The sequence below is a fragment of the Sylvia atricapilla genome, chromosome 13 (assembly GCF_009819655.1).
Source record: "Sylvia atricapilla isolate bSylAtr1 chromosome 13, bSylAtr1.pri, whole genome shotgun sequence".
NCBI classification, from domain to species: domain Eukaryota; kingdom Metazoa; phylum Chordata; class Aves; order Passeriformes; family Sylviidae; genus Sylvia; species Sylvia atricapilla.
Genome location: NC_089152.1, coordinates 19860120 through 19882352, shown reverse-complemented (window position 1 = coordinate 19882352; position 22233 = coordinate 19860120). Strand labels below are relative to the sequence as shown.

The following is a 22233-nucleotide window of genomic DNA, read 5'->3' as shown; positions in this document are numbered from 1 at the left end:
GGCAGGGACAGCCGAGCAGGGCAGGGACAGCCGGGCAGGGCTGGGGCAGGCGGGCAGGGCTGGGACAGCCGGGCAGGGCAGGGGCAGCCGGGCAGGGCAGGGGCAGCCGGGCAGGGCAGGGGCAGCCGGGCAGCGCTGGGGCAGCCGGGCAGGGCAGGGGCAGCCGGGCAGGGCTGGGACAGCCGGGCAGGGCTGGGACAGCCGGGCAGGGCAGGGGCAGCCGGGCAGGGCAGGGACAGCCGGGCAGCGCTGGGGCAGGGGGGCAGGGCAGGGACAGCCGGGCAGGGCTGGGGCAGCCGGGCAGCGCTGGGACAGCCGGGCAGCGCTGGGACAGCCGGGCAGCGCTGGGACAGCCGGGCAGGGCAGGGGCAGCCGGGCAGGGCAGGGACAGCCGGGCAGGGCAGGGGCAGCCGGGCAGCGCTGGGGCAGGCGGGCAGGGCTGGGGCAGCCGGGCAGGGCTGGGACAGCCGGGCAGGGCAGGGGCAGCCGGGCAGGGCAGGGGCAGCCGGGCAGGGCAGGGACAGCCGGGCAGCGCTGGGGCAGGCGGGCAGGGACAGCCGGGCAGGGCAGGGACAGCCGGGCAGGGACAGCCGGGCAGCGCTGGGACAGCCGGGCAGGGCAGGGACAGCCGGGCAGCGCTGGGGCAGGCGGGCAGGGACAGCCGGGCAGGGCAGGGACAGCCGGGCAGGGACAGCCGGGCAGCGCTGGGACAGCCGGGCAGGGCAGGGGCAGCCGGGCAGCGCTGGGGCAGGCGGCTCCAGCCGTGCGGAGGGCCAGCCCGGCCGCGGACGGCCCCGGGGGAGGAGCGGGCCCCGGTGCGCGTGTCCTGGGCGCGGGGCCGGGCTACCGGGAGGAGGGCAGGCCGAGGGCGGGGCGGTTGGCGCGGCTGGCCCGGCCCGCCGGGGAGGAAGGGAAGCGGACTGCGCTGTTGCCCTTTTAAGCGAGCGAGCGGGCTCAGGAGGCCGGTAGCAGGAGAGCTCCGCCGTGCCTCGTCGGCTGGGGCTGCCCCGGCCCCGCCATCTTCCGCCCCGCAGGCGCGGCCGGGGCCAGGGTCGGGCCGGCTGAGTCGAAGCGAGGTGGCGGCAGCGCAGGCCCGGGCCCGGAGATGAGGCCAGGATGTCGGTGTCAGGGCTCAAGGCCGAGCTGAAGTTCCTCGAGTCCATCTTCGACAAGGACCACGAGCGCTTCCGCATCGTCTCCTGGAAGCTGGACGAGCTCCACTGCCAGTTTGTGCTCCTGCCGCCGCCGCCCGGCTCCGGCCCGCAGCCGCCGCCGCCGCTCACCATCCACTGCAACATCACGGTGCGGGGGCCGCGCGGGGCGGGGAGGGCACGGCCCGCCCTCGCCATTGTCCGCGGGGCGCGGGGAGGGGGCGCAGCCCCGCCGGGGTGACTCAGCACGGGGGGGCCGCTTCCCCGGGGCTCCGGGCGCCCTCCCCGCCGCCACCGTCACTAAAGTTACGGCGGCCGGGCGGCCCCGGCCTCTCCTGCGCGGCGGAGGCTCCTCCCGGGCTCTCCGCCGGGGGACCTGGGCACGGGGGGAGGACGCGGGCCGGGGCCGGGAGCCACCAGCTGGAACAAAGGGAAAGCGGGCGCAGAGCCCCGGGGCGGTGGCGGGGCGGCAGAGGGGCCCGGCCCGGCGGCCGGTGTTGTGCGCGGAGCCCGGAGCGGGCGGGCGCTTTACCGAGTGCGCCACACGGCCGCGGCCTGGGGCGGGCCCGGCCTCCCCCGGGGCTCCGCGGCCGGGGGAAACTTGTCCGTGTCGCCGTCGTGCGGGGGTAACGCTGAGCCCCTGCTCGGCTGCCCGGGGGCCGTTCTGTCGTCACGGTGCGTTTAAACTTGTCAGGGGCTGCGAGCAGCCATGTCCGAACTGAGGCTCTGCTGCCTGCCGAGGGTTTGGAAGGTTCTCTTTTCTGTGGGTTTTCTTCCTCTTAAATTCGTTTGGCTAAATATTTTTTTTAATGGACGGAAGAGAAGCTGAGTAAAACGTTGTGTTGTGTGACATGGTGACAATCCTCTGGTTCTTTAGAAGTTTAGGGCCTAAACTCGGCGAAGGATCTGAATATATTGGCATCTGTGACTCATCTACAGGAAAGTGCTGGAGGTTCATTTTTGTTGGGTTGGTTGCAGTTATAAGTGAATTTAAATACCATATCAAGATTCAACTGAACAGTGACCTATTGAAAAACTTCAGGTGAAAATAGCACCTTTGTGTTTAAGGAAGATAAATTCTACTGCTTTTTTTGGTCTTTGTATGAAAGTTTCAAACACCATGGTGGTCAAAACATTCATATAAGTGTGTCAGTACTGATGGATGAAAATCTGTGTAGGCAAACTAGACAAGTCTGATAATAGTCATGACCAGATTCTCTCTTGCCTGAAAGCAACTTTATTAAATTAAAGGTGAATTATTAAGTGGATCATTCAGATTTCGTAACTAACTGTTATGAGAAGTTGCTTCTGTGGTCATGGGATGAGTCTTTGTTTTACTGGATACTTGTAAGACGTAAGATTTTAGGGTTTTATGGTAAATAGACAAGATATGTTGGTGTTGTTTTTTCCAGACATGACCCATCAAATTGATTGTGTGACTTCCTATAAATATTTTTTTATTCAGTAGAGAGTGTTCCACTGCAGAGAAATTAGGCTTTTTGTTTCCACATAACATGATTTCGTAAGTCTCACTCGAAACAATAAAATGATGATTGTGCACCCTTAGTTGCCAGTTGAATTTGATGGGTTATTTCTTCTTTGTCAAGTCACAGCTTACAGGTAAGCCAGCAGCTGTAAGACCTGAAATTGTGCCCAGGATTTGTGCTGTAGTGTTTATCTACTTCTAAGACTACTCTCACTGTAACTATTTTTGATAGTAATTGTTATTGTAAAGCAGTATGCCCCTTAGCTGTAGGCCTTTGGCTGAGGTATGTCTGAGAACGCAAGAAACCACTTAGATCACTGTTGCCATCTTTGTGTTAATAAGGAAACGGTGTCTGCAATCTGCTGTTCCAGTCATTTGCCCCAAAGGTCAGGAGATCTTTCACGTGCCATTAGACTTGTGGCCTATGAACTTCCAAAAAGAGCAGGAAAAGTGCTGTTTGAAACCTCAGAGCTGAGACTTCTCATTTGATGAAAGGCTGTGTCTGAGTTTCTTGAAAGCTCTGCTTACAGTTGTCTGTGAGCAGCTTGGTGTTTTCCAATATTGACTAATTTTTTGCTCTTCGAGGCAGGTGACTATTTTCCCCATCTCTTAAAAATAAATGGGATAGGGTAACCTGAGATATAGAGGTGGGTCCCTTGAAACAAATAGGCAGTAGGTGATAGAGCCAAGAAGAGAAAGCTCATCTCTGGGCTTCTGTCCTAGTTCTTTGACACACATTTTAGAATGCTTAAGTGTAACTAAAGTGATTTTTTTTCCTCCCCTTTCCCACTGAATGGAGTCTCTTGGCCCTAACTCCTGATTTTCCGCAGATATTTTTTGGGTTGTTTTGTGGATACTCTAAACTAGAAGATCCTAAGTCTTGTTTACTGTGCTTCAGTGTCTCTGCAGGTACTGGGGGAACGAGAACTTCAGATAGCAATAGTAGCATGCAAAGACTGATAAGCCTATAAAGTTGTTGGTCAGTATGTTTTTTTGGGGAGACTCTCTGCATCAGAACCTGCTGTCTTGGCATTCTGGATTTGCAGACCAAATATGCAATTTTAGCGGTTTGCTTTTCCTAGCCAGTTTAACCCTTCCTATACTGATCCAGCCAGGGTATTTCCTTTACTCAGCAACAGGATATGGTGAGTTGTATCTGGATTTTCAAGAATCCTGTTAAGAGGGAAGAGTAAGCACCGAGCTCAATCACCACTTCTTTTCTTTGTGTGGTTCTGTTAGCATACCTCAATATTTTATGTAAAATGACAGCTGTCTAGCAGTGTGTAGAGATGCTGAGGTTATGGGATGGAGAAATATCTGATAGGGAAGGAAGCTTTCAGTAGCTAAAAAGAGATCTGGTAACTAAGTTGGCTCTGATATTCCCAATAAATCTTTTTTTTCTCTCCAGCCTAGAGGGAAGAGGAAATACTCCTCTGGAGAGGTGAGGGAGCATATATGCTTAGAAACTGCATAGGTCTCCACAAGTTTTTTAGACTAAAATTCACAGTTTGAGAAGTCTGTCACTGGATAATCTCGCTGAGATTTTTTGCTGGTTGTCTCTGCAGTATAAGTTTGTAGAACTGTCAAAGTTCAATATTGGCTGTAGCATCTCAGGGGTACTGTACCTGTGATACTGAACACTGCTTCAAGTCAAAGCAAGACGCCTTTTACTTGATAGTTGTTCTGTTTATAGAGTGGCAGCCAAGCTTTGTCCAAGTCTGTCCTTTGCTATTTCTGGTAGTGACCTGTATTAGGGCTTACATGGTTAATCAGATTAGTTTAAAAGAGGCACTTTAGGGTGGAGTCACCCCTGTCTGAAACATTGCTGCTTATTCCTGAGAACTGTCTTAGACAGTTATTGAACTTGTTTAGGCTGTGTACCTTCACATTCCCATTTTGTTATGCCAACAGCGGTGTCTCCATTTGGGGTTTTATTTCTGTTTTTCTCAAGTTTTCTTTTTAGTTAACAGCACTATTCCAGTTGATCAAGTTCAGTAAAAACTTTGTCGTGTTCCTCATGTGTTTTGAAATAGTATCAAGCCTATGGCCTTAGAGGAGTGTGTTTATTGATTATAACTTCAGGTAAGTATCCTTCAATGCAGTCTCTGGTTTCCGTTTGGTACCTTATCAGACTTAGGTCATAGTTATTGCAAAGGGTGTGTTAGAATTATTCTATGCTGAAGTATTTTCCTTGTTATTTCAAGGAAAAGGACAAGTTTGGATTGCTGTAAAACCTTTTTTATTTTTTATGTCATCTCCTCAAAGAGAAACTGGATATTAACATCTTTCCACCCATACGCAAAATTCCTCTTGAAATTCTGTCTCCTCAAGTGACCCTTGCAGGTAGAATGGGGGTTTGTGCCAATTCAGAGTGGGAGCAGGATTCCCCCAAACAGATACAGGGCTGGGATGTGCAGTGATATCCTTCATACTTGTGCAGTTCAGTTCAGGTGATGTGGCTGACTCAGTAAACTCCTGCTTCTCTGTTGGAAAAAAAGCATCTTCCGCTGAAAAATACCCGCCTGCTAAATTGGAGTTAGAAGCTGCTATGAAAGACTTGAAAAGCTTGCTGCCTACAGATAATTGCAGTTGATGGGAGAAGACTTCTTCCCTTAAAACCAGAATGGATGAAAAGATACTACCTGTGAAGCTTTTGGCAAGTTGGGTATATACAGAGAGTAAGTGTATTGGAACCTGGGACAGTTCTTCCAAGGCACAGGATTTTCATATTCAACTCACTCTTAGCTAATGCCTAGACAGCTGGTAACCTTTTAAAAAGGTTATTTATTTGTGCACAAAACTAACCACATAATGAATGAGGCATTCAGTTCCAGCCACAGATTTATTTTTTTTTGTACATTGTTAGATGTTCTGTAGTGAGGTTGAGATCTTTGTCTCACAGCATATGGAGGACTGTATAAAAGCATACACAGTTTTATCTTGATAATATGTACTTTTTAGCTAGAGTTAGATATACTTGATTTTAAAAAAGGCACTCATGCAACTCTAATCAAACATAACGTGATAGAAATTGACCAAGTTTAGGATTGTTATGTTTAGCAAACCAAAATTAAGCTAACAAAAAAGCTACTCAAAGAGTAGTGAGGGTTTTAATTTCTCTTTTTATGTCAAAACTGTAATTGAAAAAAGAATATCACAAAAAGGAGTAGGAGGAATCTTTTGTGTCTGGAAGACAAGACCTTTCTTACACCACAATCTGGTTGTGTGATGTGTGGAAGGCTGGTACCAGTACTTCAGGACTTTGAAGATGGTTCTCTTTCTTCTCCCTACAAGGTATTAAGTACTCCTAAAATATCCTAGAAAGCTGCAGCAGTGGGCTTCAAATAGAAAAGCTGGCATATGTTGAGGTCTCAATGTACAGTAAATTGTGCTCATTTCCAGTGGGTTGCTCATGTGAGTTGATGATACAGTGAACCTCAGAACTGGGGTTGTTGTGGTCTTTGAAAGAACTCTCTGTGCACTTCGATAATTAATGAAGTTTTGTAGAAAGAGCTGTATTCTTTTTACTCAGCATCTCTCCTCCTGTGAGCTGTTCAGAACGTTTCGTGTATTGATGCCTTGTTGCTATCCTTAACATGTATTGAAAATTGCTGGTAGTAAGAACAAAGTGTGATGGTGTCCTAAGCACTCTGTAATAGTGCTGCTGTTTCTTGCAGGCTAGCAGAGGCTGTGTGCCTTGTGAGGTGGCTGAAATTGAGTTTGCTGCATTAAGGACCTAGCTGGCATGTAAAAATTCTTGCTAAGCTCTTGTTGATCTGCACTATTTCCCAGTCTGGTTTAGCTGCAAAAACAGCTGTCCCATCTCAGCAGGGGCACCACACTCACTGAGTGGGAGCTGCTGGATCCAGCAGTGCTGGCAGAGCTGCTGGCAGAGCCCTGGGTGCCACTTGAGACCGACCTCTCCTGGGTGCAGGGCCTGGGGTGGCTCCAGGCCTCTGGGCCCCAACCAGTGCTTGTGTTGTTACAGTGACAGCTGGACCAGACTTAACCACGAGGAGTTTGCTTACTTGAAAAATCTGACTATTTCCTGGAGGCTACAAGATGCAGAGATGGAGGCAGTTCTCTAAATAATAGTATTATTAGGAAAGACAAAAAGGAGGTGAAAGTTCTTGATAGGAAGAAACATTTGTAGAAGTTGATTAACAGAAGTGACTACTATTTTAGTTATGCCTCAGTGTGGACTGCTGTTCAGTACTGTCAGGTTGTTTGCCTTTATGTAGTTTTGAAAGGTTGTAAATGCCTGAATTCCTGGCTGGAGGATTAGGGTTTTTTCTTTCCTTTAAATGGTAATACTCTGTTCTTAAGAGACATGACAGTTAATGATTTAGTATGTATTCTACTGTGTTTCTTCAGCTACAAGCTATGTAAGAGAGGCAAAAATAACCTTTGACCAGCTCCTAGAAGACCACTGTAAAATTAAATGATTGACTGTAGTAAGAAGATGCTATTTTAGCATTTAGATCTTCAGTCTGCCTGTATACAGGATACTGGAAGCGAATATAATCACAATAGTTCTCAGTTGTTCTCTGGTGGCATCAAGCATATTAGTTACTGTATGTCTTGTGTCCAGCTGTAATCTCTCAGCATGGTATGAAAATAATGACCTTACATGTTGGGGATTTTTTTCTTTATCTCTTGCTTACAGGACATCTTGGTGTACTAAGTACTGTAGAGCAGCTAAGACATGATTTCTGAAGATTTAATATGAACTGTATTCTCTTTCTCTGACTTCATAATCTTTTGCCCCTTGGAGCAAAAGAATTCAATGCTTTTGGATATCTTGCAGTAGGTTCTTCAGGAAGGTGGGAATATAAGCTCTGTTTGAACTTGTACAGTGGCATTAGAAAAAAAAAATCAAAGCGTTTCTGAGCAGTGGTGTTCAAGATACCACAGGCTTCCTTGAATTTTTGAAGTAGGAAATAACTGTGGTAAGAGTTGTGGTATTTAACTTACTAATGGTAAACACTGGTTAAACTCCATGGTACTGAAATTTTGCATGCGGGGGACAAAGTTCCATTCAAATGGCTGTTATCTGAAGGCCTGTGGTTAAGCAGCATAGGGGCAGCTGTCTACATGTAAGTGTGGGGGGAGAGCTTGGGAGCCTAGTGAGTGGTGGCTGGAATGCTCTCAGGTGTAAAGAGCAGCAGGACCTCTCTCAGCTATGGGTGAGAATGAAAAACTCTTCTACCTGCAGGTGTGTCTGGAGTATAGCAAGTTTGCAAAGGGAAAAGGTGGAAAAGAGGAAGATTGCTCTCATAGAGGGGAAAGGGCACAGATAGAAGGGGATGCTGAGTGATTACAACACTTGAAAGACGTAAATTCCTGAAGTTTGAGGAAGAAGGGAAGCCTGGATCTTTGGGTGACAACCGAGGTGATATCAGACTTTGCATACTGTGGAGTCACTGTGTAAGTGATAAAGGTGAGAGCAAGTCTGTAAGGGAACTTTCTGGAGTTAAGTTGGTGAGAGAGGGATTTGTCACAACTTAGTTATAACCAGTTCTTCTATTCTAGCCATACTAGAAGCCATTTCTTGTTACTCTGGCTTTGTGACAGTCTTGTTGATGATAACTGGCTTGTATAGTTGCAGAAGTAGCTAATGACTCTTGAGGAATACAAGGAGTTGATAATTTCTTTCATGTAACCAGACCTCCTGAAGGAATTCAGACGCATCAGATTCTGTGCTGGTAGTAAAGCAGAATCAGATTTGCAGAATACCTTTCTCTTGAGCCCATGTGTGTAGCTGCTCCATAGGTGAAGCACTGCCAGCTTGGAGTGCATGAGTAATGTGTGCATTAAAGTGAGCCTCTGGTGTGTGAGGGCTCTGAAACAACACACCTCTGACAACAGGCAAGCTGAGGGTGCAAGCACACAGTGGGGTTTTGTGTGTGAGGAGCAGGATAGCTGCTCTGAGGTGCTTTGAGGTGCTGTAATAAAACCCTGGACATAATCTCAGGTCTACTACAGCCATGTTCCCAATAAGTGAGTCACTTGGTCTTCAGCAGTGCTGTGTGCTTTGCTCAGTTTTGAGTGTGGAGAATGTTTAACTTTATTTGTTGCTGTTAACATTGACAAAGCAATGTTCCTTATCTCCCTTAGGTTGGCCCTCCATGATAGTGTACATTTTCAGAGACTACATGCTGCCTCAGAACAACTGACTTGCTATGCTGTTAATGCAATCCTGTAGTGTTGAGTTGTGTTTGAGCAGCAGTTCAGTAACATTTGGTGGATTTTTAGTTGGGTGTGGACAAAAGTGTTGAGTTTGGTTTTTTTCATTGAATTTCCTTGAGTGGAGAGATTATATTATACATTATGATGATGTGGAGAGTAAAATGCTACTTCACAGTGATGAACAGTAAACTGCGTTTTATCAGAAAAATGCATTATTTTTTTTATGCTCCAGATTAGTGTTTTAAGTCTGTGTAGTTTTGTTCTACTGGACAAGTAGCCTCCTGCCTTTTGCTTGGTATGGAGAGAATGAGGCTGTGGCAACTGATAAGAGAATCTGATAAACCTGTTTTTCTTGGGGTTATGTGCAATTCCATGTATGGGAATTGGCAGTTGGGACATTTTGCATAGATTAAGTAATTTGAAGAAGAACTGGCCACAAAAACTTGGCCACAAAAAATGTAGGGATTAGAATGCCACATTTGCATTCATGTTTGTGGCCATTTGAAGGGATACTCTGTGCCTTTGCTACTTCGGTTGTAGGTGTTTTGGATTTTTATCAGGTAATGATGTTTTGGGCAGTGAGAGATGTGTGTACCTGGAAAGAGAGATATGGAAGGAAAACACTAAAGTATCTTAAATTATTCCACAAACTTTGAAGTTATTGATCTCTTGTAAGTGCCTGTTTGAAAGCAGCAGTTGCTTAAGTGTTCAGGATTTTTTTTTTTTCTCAGAATGTTACTTTCTGTCTTGGGTGAAATAAATTTAAAAATTAAAGATTGCATAATAATTTCAAGAGAATTCTGTGGGCTTGGGTTGAACTAATGGATTAGTGCAGGTGAAGGTATAGGTCACAAACTGCTTAGATTTTGGAATGATTTGTACACAAGTGCATTGCCATTGAAATATTGTCAGTGTTGAAATTCCTTGGTTCTGTGGTTGCTGCCAATGAAGATTGGCACTTACAGATGCTGCTGAATCTGTATATTGCAAAGTGTTCCATGATCTAAGCTTTCAGTTGGTTTAGAGCTGTGCTGTGGTTCCTGTGCACTCGTGCAGAAGGCAGCTGGAGAAGGTGCAGTGCCCAAGCACCACATGTGCCTGTGGCACCTGATGTGACAGCAGGGCAGTGGCTTTGCTCTCAGAAGGGTCTTGTGAAGACAAAAGGGATCCCCAGAACCATTCTGTATGCTTGCAACAAACATTTCTTCCTGGTTACTTTTGTGGTAGCCTTCTGCAGTTGGTAGAACTTGTTTGTACAGAGAAGTGTATTTTTGTTTGGGACAATTTGTGGTTGCAGAGTGAATTTTACTGCCATCTACAGAGCTGTGGTTTGTTACGGTCTTTCTGCTCCATGAGGCACATACCTTTGACCCTGCCTTCTCTAGCATGGCTGTGCTTAATGATGTGCTTAATGATGTGAGCAATTCTAAAGCAAGGTTCTCTGCTACACTTGCCTCCTTCCCTGGAGAGTGTGGGAGAGGCCAGCTGTGACCCTGTTGGATGTAATGCGCTCCTGAAGATAGTGGCTTCTGCGGCGTTGAGCGTATTAGCAGAACTGACATAGAACAGGATTAGGGGATTCTTTCACCTTCTTCCTGTAAAGGTGCAAGATGATTAAGTTCTGGCAATCCCAGGGCTCCTACCAAAGGATGATGCTTCACCTGGGATTGTGGATAGGATGTAGCTGTTGATACAACCATTACATTTGAGAGTAGAATTGCAGTAATTTTGTATGTTGTAGAGAGAGAAGTGTATTTTGGGCAGCGGAACTTGGTGCCTTACCAAGTGCATTACTTGTAACAAGTGTTCTCACTGAACTGAGCCTGTCAAGCTTTAGGGAGGATAGAAGAAAAGTAAAGCTATCCAGGCTTGCCTTTGGGCAAGTTAATAGCATGTTATGTATGACTTTAAAATTCAAGAGGAAGAGCAAGTTAAAGTTTTTCTCTCGTTTGGTAGTGATGATTAAAATCCACTTTGCTTACTTGCTACCACTAATACTAAATTTCATTTTAAATCCTCCGTTGCAAACACTTTTCTTATCTTCTAGAACTCTGGATCACTGACATGTTAGGTTCTTTTTAAAAATTACTTTTTTTCATGTCTAAAAATGGAAATGTTAGAGTATTGTAGTGTTCAATGACTTGATCTATACAACGCAGCAAGTGGTGGCGTCAGTTTGAAAATTTGGGGGATTTAAGTAACTGCAGGTTTTTGGGAAATAGTTTGATTTGGATCACTTTTGATGAAAGTAGTTCTTCATGCTTTCTTCTTTCTTAATTATTATGAAGGATTGGTTGAGAGGGCAGATGACAGTCTGCTGGCTTTTAAAGGTTCTTAAGCCTGTGGATTTCACTGGCACTTGAGCTGCTAGTGGTAGAAAATGCTAACTGCTTCTTAAGCTGCCTTTGGAAAATTTGGCCTCTAATAATGGGAAACAATATGTCAGTTGTGTAATCACAACTAATGCTGTTTTAAGTAGCTATAAGTGCTCGTGTTTTATGGTCACCAAGCTAAACTTTAGCTTTAAGAATATCTTCCTAAATCCTGATATTTGTGTTAATATTAACTCTGTGGGTTTTTCCTATAAAGGCAGTTTGATACAGGTGGAAAAATAAGTGGTGAATGATTGACTAACAATTGCAAGTAATGTGTACTAAAGTATAGCTAATTGTTGTTTGTTCTTCGGTATTTATTGAATGTTCAGGTAGGATGTATATATGACCTTAATGTAAGATCTGATTCTGCTGTTTAATTAAATGGACAAAGTTGGAAAGCCATCTGTGATTTGTAGTCAGTTATTTGGCATGTGTCTGTAGATGCAAGTGTATTCACCTTGATAAGATTGTATTAGACTTCTGAGATGTCTTGGTCCATTAGGATTTATTTCATTACTGAGATTTGGCTGAGCAAGAATGGTCTCTTTCCAGCCTTCTCAGAGTATCTTAGCTGGTTAGAAGACCTGTGAGTTTGATGTTCTGCTTTTTGTAAGTAAAGGAGAGTGAAGAAATATTTTGGGTGTGAGAAAATGAATATTATAAGGACTGTTAGGAAAAGTAGCTAAGTTTTAGTCTATCTGGTATAAAAAAAAATGAAATAGGTTCTGTCTGTGATAGGGAATTTTATGAAAACTAACAAACAGAAAAGAAATAAAAATGGTTGAAATTTGTTCAGACAGTAGGCTAAGGATTTTTAAAACAGACCACCCCCACACTTTCTCCATCTAGTATGATTGGGAAATTAAAGAAAATTAAAAACTGTCACCACGTCATTGTGATTTTTAATCATAATGCAGCAGCCATGTGTTTAAATGTGTTTTCCTACATTTAGCTGTGCTAAAATGGCTCAATTGCATACAACGAGAGATGATTATTCTTTTGCATTGTAGCAAACTGCAGGTACAGGTGGCTCTAACGTTATGAGTGAGAGCAAGATGTTTTGATTTAGCAAATTCTAACTGTATTGTAGTGATTTAGAAATGTCTCGTTTAAAAGTCTCTTACTGATATCAAAACTGTGTCACTGTAGCTTTAGAAAGCAGGATAAAGATTATATAACATTGCAAGGAAACGGCCTTATTGTTCAGGATGAGAAAGCTTAGATAGGATATACTTAGATGACAGATCCTGCCTAGGAAAAGCTGTCTTAACGTGTGTGTTCCCAGAACCTTCTGTCACATTTTGCTGGATGTTCTGTTTGTTTTCCTTTGCTTAGCAAAATGGTTAAATGTAAGTAGAGCTCTTACAGAGGATGTAATGGAATACCTGAACAGTGAGGTCCTGTGTGTGATCTTCTGACACAGTGGTTTTCCTAAATGATTTTGTTTGAAATTGTTCCCATGGCAGAACCGCAGGGCTTTATTCCCTTTGTATTTTGTATGTTTATTAGCAGGCTAAATTCTTTTGCTGCAGTCTGTCACAGAAGTGTTTGCGATGACAAAGCTCCCAGTCTGTCCTGGTGCTGATACAAAGAGTCTCTAGAAGTGATGATGCCATGAATTGTAATTGTATCTGTGCTGCTGTAAACATCCTGCCTTTGTGCTGCCCCGTGTGGGTGAGGTGTGATGTCACTGCTGTCCCACAGCCTCCCTCTGGGGATGAGCTGCTGCCTTTGCTTGTGGAGAGCAGCAAAAAAGCAGCAGTTACATAAAACATCTCCAGTGCTGAATATGGTGAGAGCTGTGCAGCTGAGAGAGATCATAGAGACAAAATCACTGCATGGAAGCTCTCTGGGGCAAGGACCAGAGTGATGGGGCTTTTTAGCCACTGACAATTTATAGTAAAACAGCTGCTGTTTTAGGTTTCCTCTCATGAAATGTTTTTGAGAAGCCTGTGTTTCTTACACAACTCAACAGCTCAAATCTACCTTTTATAGCATGCAGATACAGGGGGGAAAAAAGCTGACTTAATTCTCTCAACAGAATTAGCTCATGTGAAGTTTACTTGTTTGACCTTACAAACCACAAGCTTAGCTTTAAGTTGCCTGCCGTGGTTATTACAAACTCATGAGCTTTTTTATATCTCAAGTTCAGAACGTTTGAAGTTCATGTGTGAATTCTGTATTTCAAAATATTGTGACTCATATTCGTGTGGAAATCAGATGTTCCAAAAATGTGGGTTACTTACAGATCTAAAGAAACTTAATGCCATTTATGTTTTTAATTAAATTAATATACTTATTGGTAAGTGTGAAGAATTAACCATTGCAACAAAATGGAAATTTGATTGAATTTGTATTTTAATATTAAGCATCTGTTGTGAAAAAGTTAGAATGTACAATTAAATAGTCATATTCCAAAAAATTTAAAACTTGAAGTATTTTCTGATACAGCTGGGTAAATATGCTTGCAGTGTTAAAGAAGAGCCTTTCTGAGAAGTGTACTCTTCCCATTCATGTTTCAAAAGCTAGATCAGGCTAAAAATCTAGTAGTTAATAACTTTTAGGACATAATTATTTATGTGTGCTATACACTAATAATCCAGGCAGTATGGAGTCCTTGTAGGGTTTCTCAGCTACAGGAGGGCTTGTTCTCAGGGCACAGGATGGAGTGAGTGTAAACCATGAGTAAGAACTCTCGCTCAGAGCAGGAGGCAACAGCATGTTCAAGTAGCCACTGCAATGCATTTCAACTCCTAGTGGGTTTGCTTGTTCCTCAGATCTGCATTGTCAGTCGTGTCCCTGGCTGGTGACAAACATGCTGCAAGTATTTTGGAGAAGGTAATTATACAGGCCTCCACACTGGAATAGATACTGGTTGCAATAAGGAATGTCGTACTGTGGGGTTGTTCCTTATATTCTTCAGGTGGAGAAAGGAGAAATAAAATTGTCAGAAAAAAGGAATATAAACAGGGAAGAGTTGAGTTCCACTCTCTAAGCAGTCTTCAGATTCCAGATTTGATTTAGAAGAGAGGACTAGCAGGTGGTTGTCTTCTATAATTTTTTTGCAATTAATAGACTTGTATAGTCTATAGAACTAATATAATTTTAAAAATGCTTGATTTAAAAGAAAGGCCAAAAATACCTGTTAGCAGGATGGTGCATGTGTGCACAGTCCAAATGTGACTGTATCCGGAGAATATTTTTATTCTGTTGAGTCTGAGGGTTTTAGGAAACAGATGGCTTTGTGAATCTTGGATTCTGCTTGCTCTTTATATTTCTTGATGAGAATGTTGGTGTAATCCAAAGTCATGGCAGTAGTGTTTACCCTACTGCCTATATCTTCATGAGCTGGACAGAGAAGTTAGAGTCTCAAGAACAGCTGGGTCAAACAAGTATTTGGGCAGTGGGGCCCCAGTTAGTGGAGATTGCCTCTTTGTTGTTCCCCCTGCACATCCAGGTCAGTGTGCAGGGGGAAAGGCTCCAGGCGAGAAGGTTGCACCAGTGCAGAACACTTCACAATTCGGTTCCATGTTATTAAAGATGAGTAAAATGTTATCAGTACAAAACCAGAAATACTTTAAATGAAGTTTAGCTCCTAAAAATGACAGTTTAGATACCCTGTGGCAACAGATAATTCAGTCTTGTTTCTCCCACAGAGATAGTGGTTAATCTATTAAGTGAAACTGGGGAGAAAATAAACTCAGGTACTGTGCTGAGTAAAGGAAGAAGGTGTTTAAATCACATCTGTAAGCCTGCCTTAGCCATAAATCTTTGCAAGCTGAGCACTGGACTCTCTGGACGGATATTTGAGATGTTAGGCCTTAGTTAGTCAGGAACATGTATTCCAAGGTCTCTGCTTTGTGGGGCAAACAACACAAGGGAATCTCCACTAACTGTGGCCCCACTGCTGGAATACTTGTTTGACCCCGCTGTTCTTGAGACCCAAACTTTGCTGTCCAGCTCATGAAGTTAAAAGAAAGGCAGTAGGGTAAACATGACTTTGGTTTACACCAGCATGTCCATCAAGAAATAGAAAGAGCAAGCAAAGTATAGTATAGCGTGCTTTGAAGTGAAGATGAAAGGTGTGAACAGTTTGTCTTTTCATAAAGATACTGGGAATATCATGTATTTCTTCAAGGAGTTTTTAGCTGTGATTTAGAAAAAAAATTATACATAAACTCGAGGGGATTGAACTCACTAAAAAGAAGTTTATGCAAAGGCTTCAGTTTTCCAAAGGGGGGAATTTTAGACCTCTGTATCTAGAACTTCTCTGGAGTATGGTGTCAGTCTGGTTTGCCAAAGCTGATGTCCTTTAGTCATATGGCTTTGTTTATGGGGTTCAGCACTTCAGACAGAAGGTCAGTTAGGAAATGCACTTTATTAAAAGCCAGTTTTGACATGCTTGTATTTTCCTCCAGTTTTCAAACCTTGCCTGTTAACTGTTGAAGAATGAAGCATAATTTATTGTCTCTGGAATGAGAAACATGGATTTTTTTTCCCCTTTTCAACTGCAGTGAGGGAAACAAATGAAAATTCCCTTATTATTTTGTAAGACCCAGGGATACAAAGATAATATCTGCATGATAGAACTGAGGTTCATCGATTTGTCTTCAGCTACTAAAATTTAATTGGAAGGGTGAGAAATGGAGACTGCCTTAAATTACTGAAATCACTTAAATAACTAAAATTAATGTTATGAGGGGACACTTACTGTTGAGTTGGAAGCTACGTGGTATCTTCCATCCTCACAATGTCACACACCTGTGTGAGGAGAAAATTGGAATTGCTTTTTGAAATGTTTGAACAAGAGCCAAGGGATTTCTTTAGCTTTCTGTAGCAGGGGTCTGCCAAGCACCTTTTGAAGGGCTGCCTGCTGTGGCACCTTAGTGGCACAATGAGCAGTGGTGGGTCACATCTCTTCCATGGGTTCCATGTGACCAGACTGTGGCTTGTGGTGGAAAATGGAGCACACTTGTAGTCCTGTGAGCTTGTTGGGTGTCCCCTGGCTGTGTCCTGGCACCTGCCAGCCATGGGATGCTGTGGATGGAATGGAGTTATGCCATGAGCTTTCCTGGATGCAGTGTATTGCATGAGACATCTTCAACAATGGAATGTTCTCTGTCAGCCTTCCTAGTACAAAGATAAAATGGCAGATTTTGGCACTGTGATCTGCCAGTTAAACTCTCCTCCAAGGTAGGACATTTGAGCTGTATTGCTTTCGTCTGTGGGTCAGTGCTAGGAGCGTTTCAATAATCCTGTTTGCGAAGGAAATCTAAAGACTCCAAGTTTTATTCCTTTCGCAATTTACCTTTGTAAGAAGCTGTGTTTTTATGAAAAATCAGCATCAGTTTTATTCATTGACATGTACTACTTGTGCTTCCATTTTTTGCTAATTATCACCCATAGTACATTTTTAAATTTCTCCCTGCTGCTCCACCTGCCCCTAAGGTTTCTAAACATTTCAGCACTGTTTCTTATGTATATCTATCATCTGATGGATAAACAAAAATAGGTTGAAATACGCGAAGAACCAGTTGGCTGGTTATCTTTCAATTTCTTTTGTATTGCCTAAAAATGTGGTGTTAAAAGCTTCTGTGTTACCTGACACAGAGTAAGATAAAAGGTGATATTAATACTGTGTTTTAAAATTTAGGGGATGAGTGATTTTTATAAGCTTTGGGATTTTTTGTTTATTTTTTGGGTCTTGTGTTGTTTTTATTTTTTTTAAACAGGAATCTTACCCCTCTTCATCACCAATATGGTTTGTAGAATCAGATGACCCAAACCTGACTTCAGTCTTAGAGCGTTTAGAAGATATTAAGAAGAGCAATACTCTGGTGAGTATTTTGTGTATTATAAATTATAGTATTACTATTTGAGTTATTAATAATCATTATATATTAATATGTGTATTTTTGTTATTTTGGGCATTTGGGCTTGTGTGTTTACTTGACTTTGTCACATTAGCAAGCAGGTCAACTACTTCAGTTTCAGGGTTATTTGGGGGATTTTATAAAAACAACTTTCTCTTCTAAAACAACTTATGAGCCAAAAGTAATCCAAAAGATTTGAGGCAAGAAGGGAAAGATAACTTTTTAGAGAGTAAGTATTTAAGTAAAGTTTCAGCCCCAGTAATAGCAGTGTGAAGTTTTTTGAAAATAATTAAACAGTGAAGTGTATGAAAATATTAGAACTGCTGAGTAAAACAGCTGTTGTAGTTTTCTTTGCACAGAAATCAATTGCAGAGGCAAAACTTTGTACTCTTTAGAACGTATTTTCCCCAAAACATGACTGTAATACCAAGAATTCTTGGTTTCTTTGATTCTTTCCTTCTTTCAAAGGAAGCTTGATCTGATAGCTTTTGGTTCATCAGAATGTTCCTTAGGTACTGAAACATTTAAGGGTGTTGTAACTTTGGACAATTGCTGCTTAAAGGAAATCTTTGTGTTCAGATTCTGATGGTTATTTTATATTTCAGAAAACTCTCAAGCATTGTATCTTAAATACCCTTTTCATGTAATGATGGGAGCGTGGGAAAAGCACATGAATATAAAACTTAACTTCCTATTCCGTGTAGAAAACTGTCTGTAAATAATGCTTGGAAATAAATTTCAGTACAAAATGCAGTTTGTGCTACAAAAAGGAGTATTGCAGCATACTGACAAACTCGGGCAATCTTTATTAATAGATGATTTTAACATTTTGTGTTTATTTTGCTGGACGTGAGTGTGATACATACAAAACAAATCAGTCTGCAGAATACTGCTTATTGCATGGATTATGTGCTTAGTATTTTTCTGGTTTGGGGAAAATTGAGAATGTTCTTTCTTAGGAAAACCTACTATTTGTTATGTTTACTGAGAAAACGTTCATCTGGGATACCCAGCCTTAAATAAGAATGTACAGGTGTCTTTTTCTGAAGACAGTTTAGGATGCATTTGACTTCCAGCAGAAATAATTAGGAAACTAATAAAAGTGAGAGTCTTTGTGGGCCTTGCTATAATTAAAAACAATTGTAGAGGAACATTGTTTTCATGCATTTTGTTGAATCTGATTGCACAAGATGTGCATCTATGTTCTACTTCAACCGAAAATTTAGATTGAACTGCGTTCAGAAGAGTATTCTAAATCTTAGTCTTTAAGTTTTGCCTAAAAAGACACAGAAAGGGGCAGTAGCAGAAAATGTGGCCGAACTTTAAGCTTTTTGCTCAAAGACAATTTTTGAAAGATTGTGCAGCTTGAAGCTGGTGTGGCTGATATTCAGCCTAAAGCTTCTGAACAAGATATTTCCTGTGTGCAGCTGCTTGCGAGAGGCTGGAAGGCTTTGTTGTAAACATGCACGGGACTTGCTGTGCTGAACTGTATATGCACACAGACTGCTTATGTAGCTGGTAAGAAAACAGCTCCTGCTATCAAGATTGTACTTGCCCATGTAAAGCTAATGGGTTGATGTAATAGACACCTGTGATGGCCCATTGGTTTCTCAGGAATCCACCCTGCGTGGTGCTATGCCAAGGTGAAGGCAGATAGGAGTGGCTGAGGAGACAAATACTTGCACTATAAAATATGACTTCTTTTTTTGCTCCAAAGACATGGCTTGTGACTTTTTAATAGTGTTTTTTCTCTCTACACTTCTCCCCCATGGAACTCCCTCCCTCTCAGTGGCATGGAGCAGCTTGCACAGACTTTTTGCAGCAGAGTAGGAAGGGATAGGGGACTACATGTAAAAGTCCAAAGACTTCTAATTTATCAGAGTCTCATAAAAATTCACTTTGTTAAATTTGGAATCATCCAGAATGTTTCAAACTAGCTTTCTTTCAGTTTACTGCAGGTGAAGGATCATTAGTGCCATGTTGCTCTAAATTGAGAGTTACTGGAGCAGTCAAATTTTGAATGGAAAAAAATTGGACTCTTCCAGGAGCTCAGCTGTGCTAAAAGCAGCGCTAGCACATGTACCCTGGTTTAGCCTTTGGTATTCCATTGCCCTTTCTACCTGCCTTGTAACATGGGACAGGTGTCAGCTGTTGGGAAATTGAAGAACATGCTCTTCGGGCATAAATGTTTGACATGTGGAAGCCTTGTCATTTGACATTTGGCAAAATGAAAACTGGTTTATGATGTTGAAATCATACACGTTTCCTGGAAAATCTTCCGTGGGTTTGAAATTGTTAGCTACCTTGCACCAGCATGCTGCTTTTGCTATGAAAATTTGACAAAACACTAAAAATGCTGGAAGGTTATTGAGAATGCGATCAGCATGGGTGTCATCAGGTTTGGACAGCTTAGCTGCTTGATTGTCAATGTTGGACAAGTTTCAGTGAGCAGATGAAGAGGCTACAGAGTTATTTTGGTTCCTAGTGTCTCCTGAATTTCCTTCTGAACATCAGCCAAACTTTAGACTTCATAAGTATGAAACTGCCATCTGCCTTCTAGTGGCTGTGCTATGCAAAAGAGTAATCATAGTGCAATTCCCTTGTTCTGTTTAATATTATGGAAGCTACATGATGCAAGTCTGAAGCCTCAAACCTTATTTCATGAGATGTTAAGTATAGCTCTTCACTATTTAGATGTTTGCTTTTTGGAGAGAATATGGAAATGAATTTAAATTCAGAGAGGGTAGCTTTAATTCTGGCATTCTAGATTTTAAACCTGCATGGAAGATGTCAAAAGTCAATACACAATTCCTGGCATAAGTATGTTTACAGCTTGGATAAGCTGCTGTGTTGAAGTACTCTGCTTCTGTGTTAATGTCAGATTAAGTCCCACATGGAGGCATTTCAGGGAAGAATGTTCTCTTGCAAACTCCCAGTGTGGCAGCAGCTATTTCTGTACTGGGAGTTGCAGGGACAAAATGCAGGAATCGGTTTTGCTTTGCTCTGCAACTGCCCGAGGCTGCTGAGTGTGGGGGAGGCCAGGCAAGGTACTGTCACTGTTACCTGATAGCCAAGTAGTGGCCACACTCCAAGTGGCAATGATTGCTTTCCTCTCTTTCCATTTGTATCTTTCTTCAGCACTTTCTGGGTGGTAGGCTAAGATTTATTGATGCATTTATTTTTATATAGATATCGTGGGTGTAGGTAGAGACACATAGAATAATTAAGTCTTTGTGTGCTTAAACTGTACTTCTTAAATTCATTTTTCTTAGTAGTCAGAAAACAGAGCGTTGCATAGTGAACCCAGCAGGATATTAATATCATCAAAGGTATCCTAAAACTGTTAATGCTTTCATACTGCTTTAGGAAGATCTTTTCATTCATTAAAATAGCCTCCTAGGGTAGGCTGGGTTTCAGACAAAATTGTTCTAAACTGGTTTTGGATGTTTAGGACGTTAAGATGGGAAACAAAATTCCAAGAGGTGTTCGTGTTCTAAACGAGCATTATGGTATCCAAAAGAACCACCAACTTCTCAGAACTCCTGAGGCATTAAAAATTATAGAGGAGATGTATTCTAATGGTGTAATTTTTGTCATTTTACTATTAATTGTAATAAATATAACAAATTTATCAATGTATTGTATTTTGTTACTTGAGGGCTCCCCTTCTGTGGTCTATTCACATTGCTCCTTTACCCTGTGGGTTATGAGTTCAGGTTACTGTTTACTTTGTGCTTCAGGCAGTGTGTATTCCAGGGAAACTACTAGTGTACTGATAGATCATTTTTCTTCAGTAGCCTCCAAGTGTTTGTTAGGCATTCATTGTACATTAGTCAAGCCTGTGAAGTTACTCTGGAAATACATTTAAATTATTTATACATGACAGAAATCTGCTCTGCCTTTTGATAGTCGGTTCATGTACATACCAACACATACCAAACCATGCCAGGCCCTGCTTAAAGCACAGGGCTGGATCAGATGTCTTCCAGGCGTGCCTTTCAGCTTGAATTATCCTGTGATTTTTCATACAGATGAGCAGGGGATAAGGGATAACAGTGATGGTGATCCATGGCAGAAAGATCAATGGTATTAAATTAATTCCTGTGGAGGAAAAATGTAGCAGTAAGGAAGAGGGGTGGAAGGGTTGTACAGACAGGGTCAGCTTCTTGCTCTGCCACCACCTTTGCAAATTGTAGGCACTTAACTTCAAATAAAGCAGCTGATCTATAAAAATGAAATGCAGTATGAGTTGCATTAAGCTAACCTTGCAATGTAGAATCCTGCCAAGGAGGGAGATTCCTGTTCTCAGCAGGTCTCTGCCTCTCCCTTGATGAAATGGTGCTTGTGTGCTGAAGCACACCAAGGAACTGATCTGCCACAAAGCTGATAAGCTGCCACACAGTAGTGTGATCTGTGATGCAGTGGAAATGAGGAGGTGAAATGCAGCTGGAAGCCCTTGTCAGGCACAGCTGTAACTCGGCCCAGGCTGTGCCAGCACCTTGTTGTTTTGGGGGTGTTCCTATTCCTTGCTTGTGGTTCTGTGCTTAAAAGTAAGGGAAGCTTACAGTGTGTTAGGTTCTGGCTGCAAAAATCCCTTCTGAATTTCAGTTCAGCTGACAGGACATTTTGTGGGGAGGAGGGGCAGTGAAAGAAGCAGGGAAGGAAGCACTTCTTAACTTTCCAGCCTGTATTGTCTTTTTGTCAAGGTACATCTAATACTGTGTTTATCTGCTTTTCCAAGGCCACTGCTAATTGACCAGCCCAATGCCAATAGTGGCAGTCTTCCCTCACTGCTTGGATTTATTTTTGAATGATTCACAAGGATCTAAACAAATTATCATCTCTGTGAGAAAAATTACAGCTCCTGGAATTGTATGGCTTATGCTCCAGTTCTGCATGAGACACTGTTTGTGCAGAGAAAAAGTTCCTCAGCAAAATGTTTAGCAGTGCAACTCTTAAGTATCTTGCACATACTGAAAACAGTAGTTCTAAGACCTGTGATTCTATCTGGCTACTAACTTTTTGATTGATTAACCTGATTCCTGTCTTCTAAAAGATTTCCTGATGTTCTGGATACCGGGGAAGCTTCAAACAAGTATAGAGTCTTAATGCTGATGAGAATTGTGATTGTTACAGAACAGAAGGGTTTTTGCCAAAAC

General features: G+C 42.7%; 1 protein-coding gene across 3 annotated transcripts in view; it reads left to right on the top strand.

Annotated features, from left to right (window-relative positions):
• The first annotated feature begins 855 nt into the window (after window positions 1–855).
• The window catches only part of UBE2Q2 (ubiquitin conjugating enzyme E2 Q2), a 47111-nt gene continuing 25733 nt past the window's right edge, over window positions 856–22233 (top strand). Inside the window, exons 1-2 of one of the 3 annotated variants that reach the window (XM_066328762.1) lie at window positions 856–1302; window positions 16934–17038. In XM_066328762.1, coding sequence (XP_066184859.1) covers window positions 1117–1302; window positions 16934–17038 — 291 coding nt within the window. In that variant the 5' untranslated portion in view covers window positions 856–1116. Of the gene's footprint in view, window positions 1303–1671; window positions 1915–16933; window positions 17039–22233 lie in introns of those variants that run through there. The other 2 variants (XM_066328760.1, XM_066328761.1) reach the window with 2 other exon arrangements.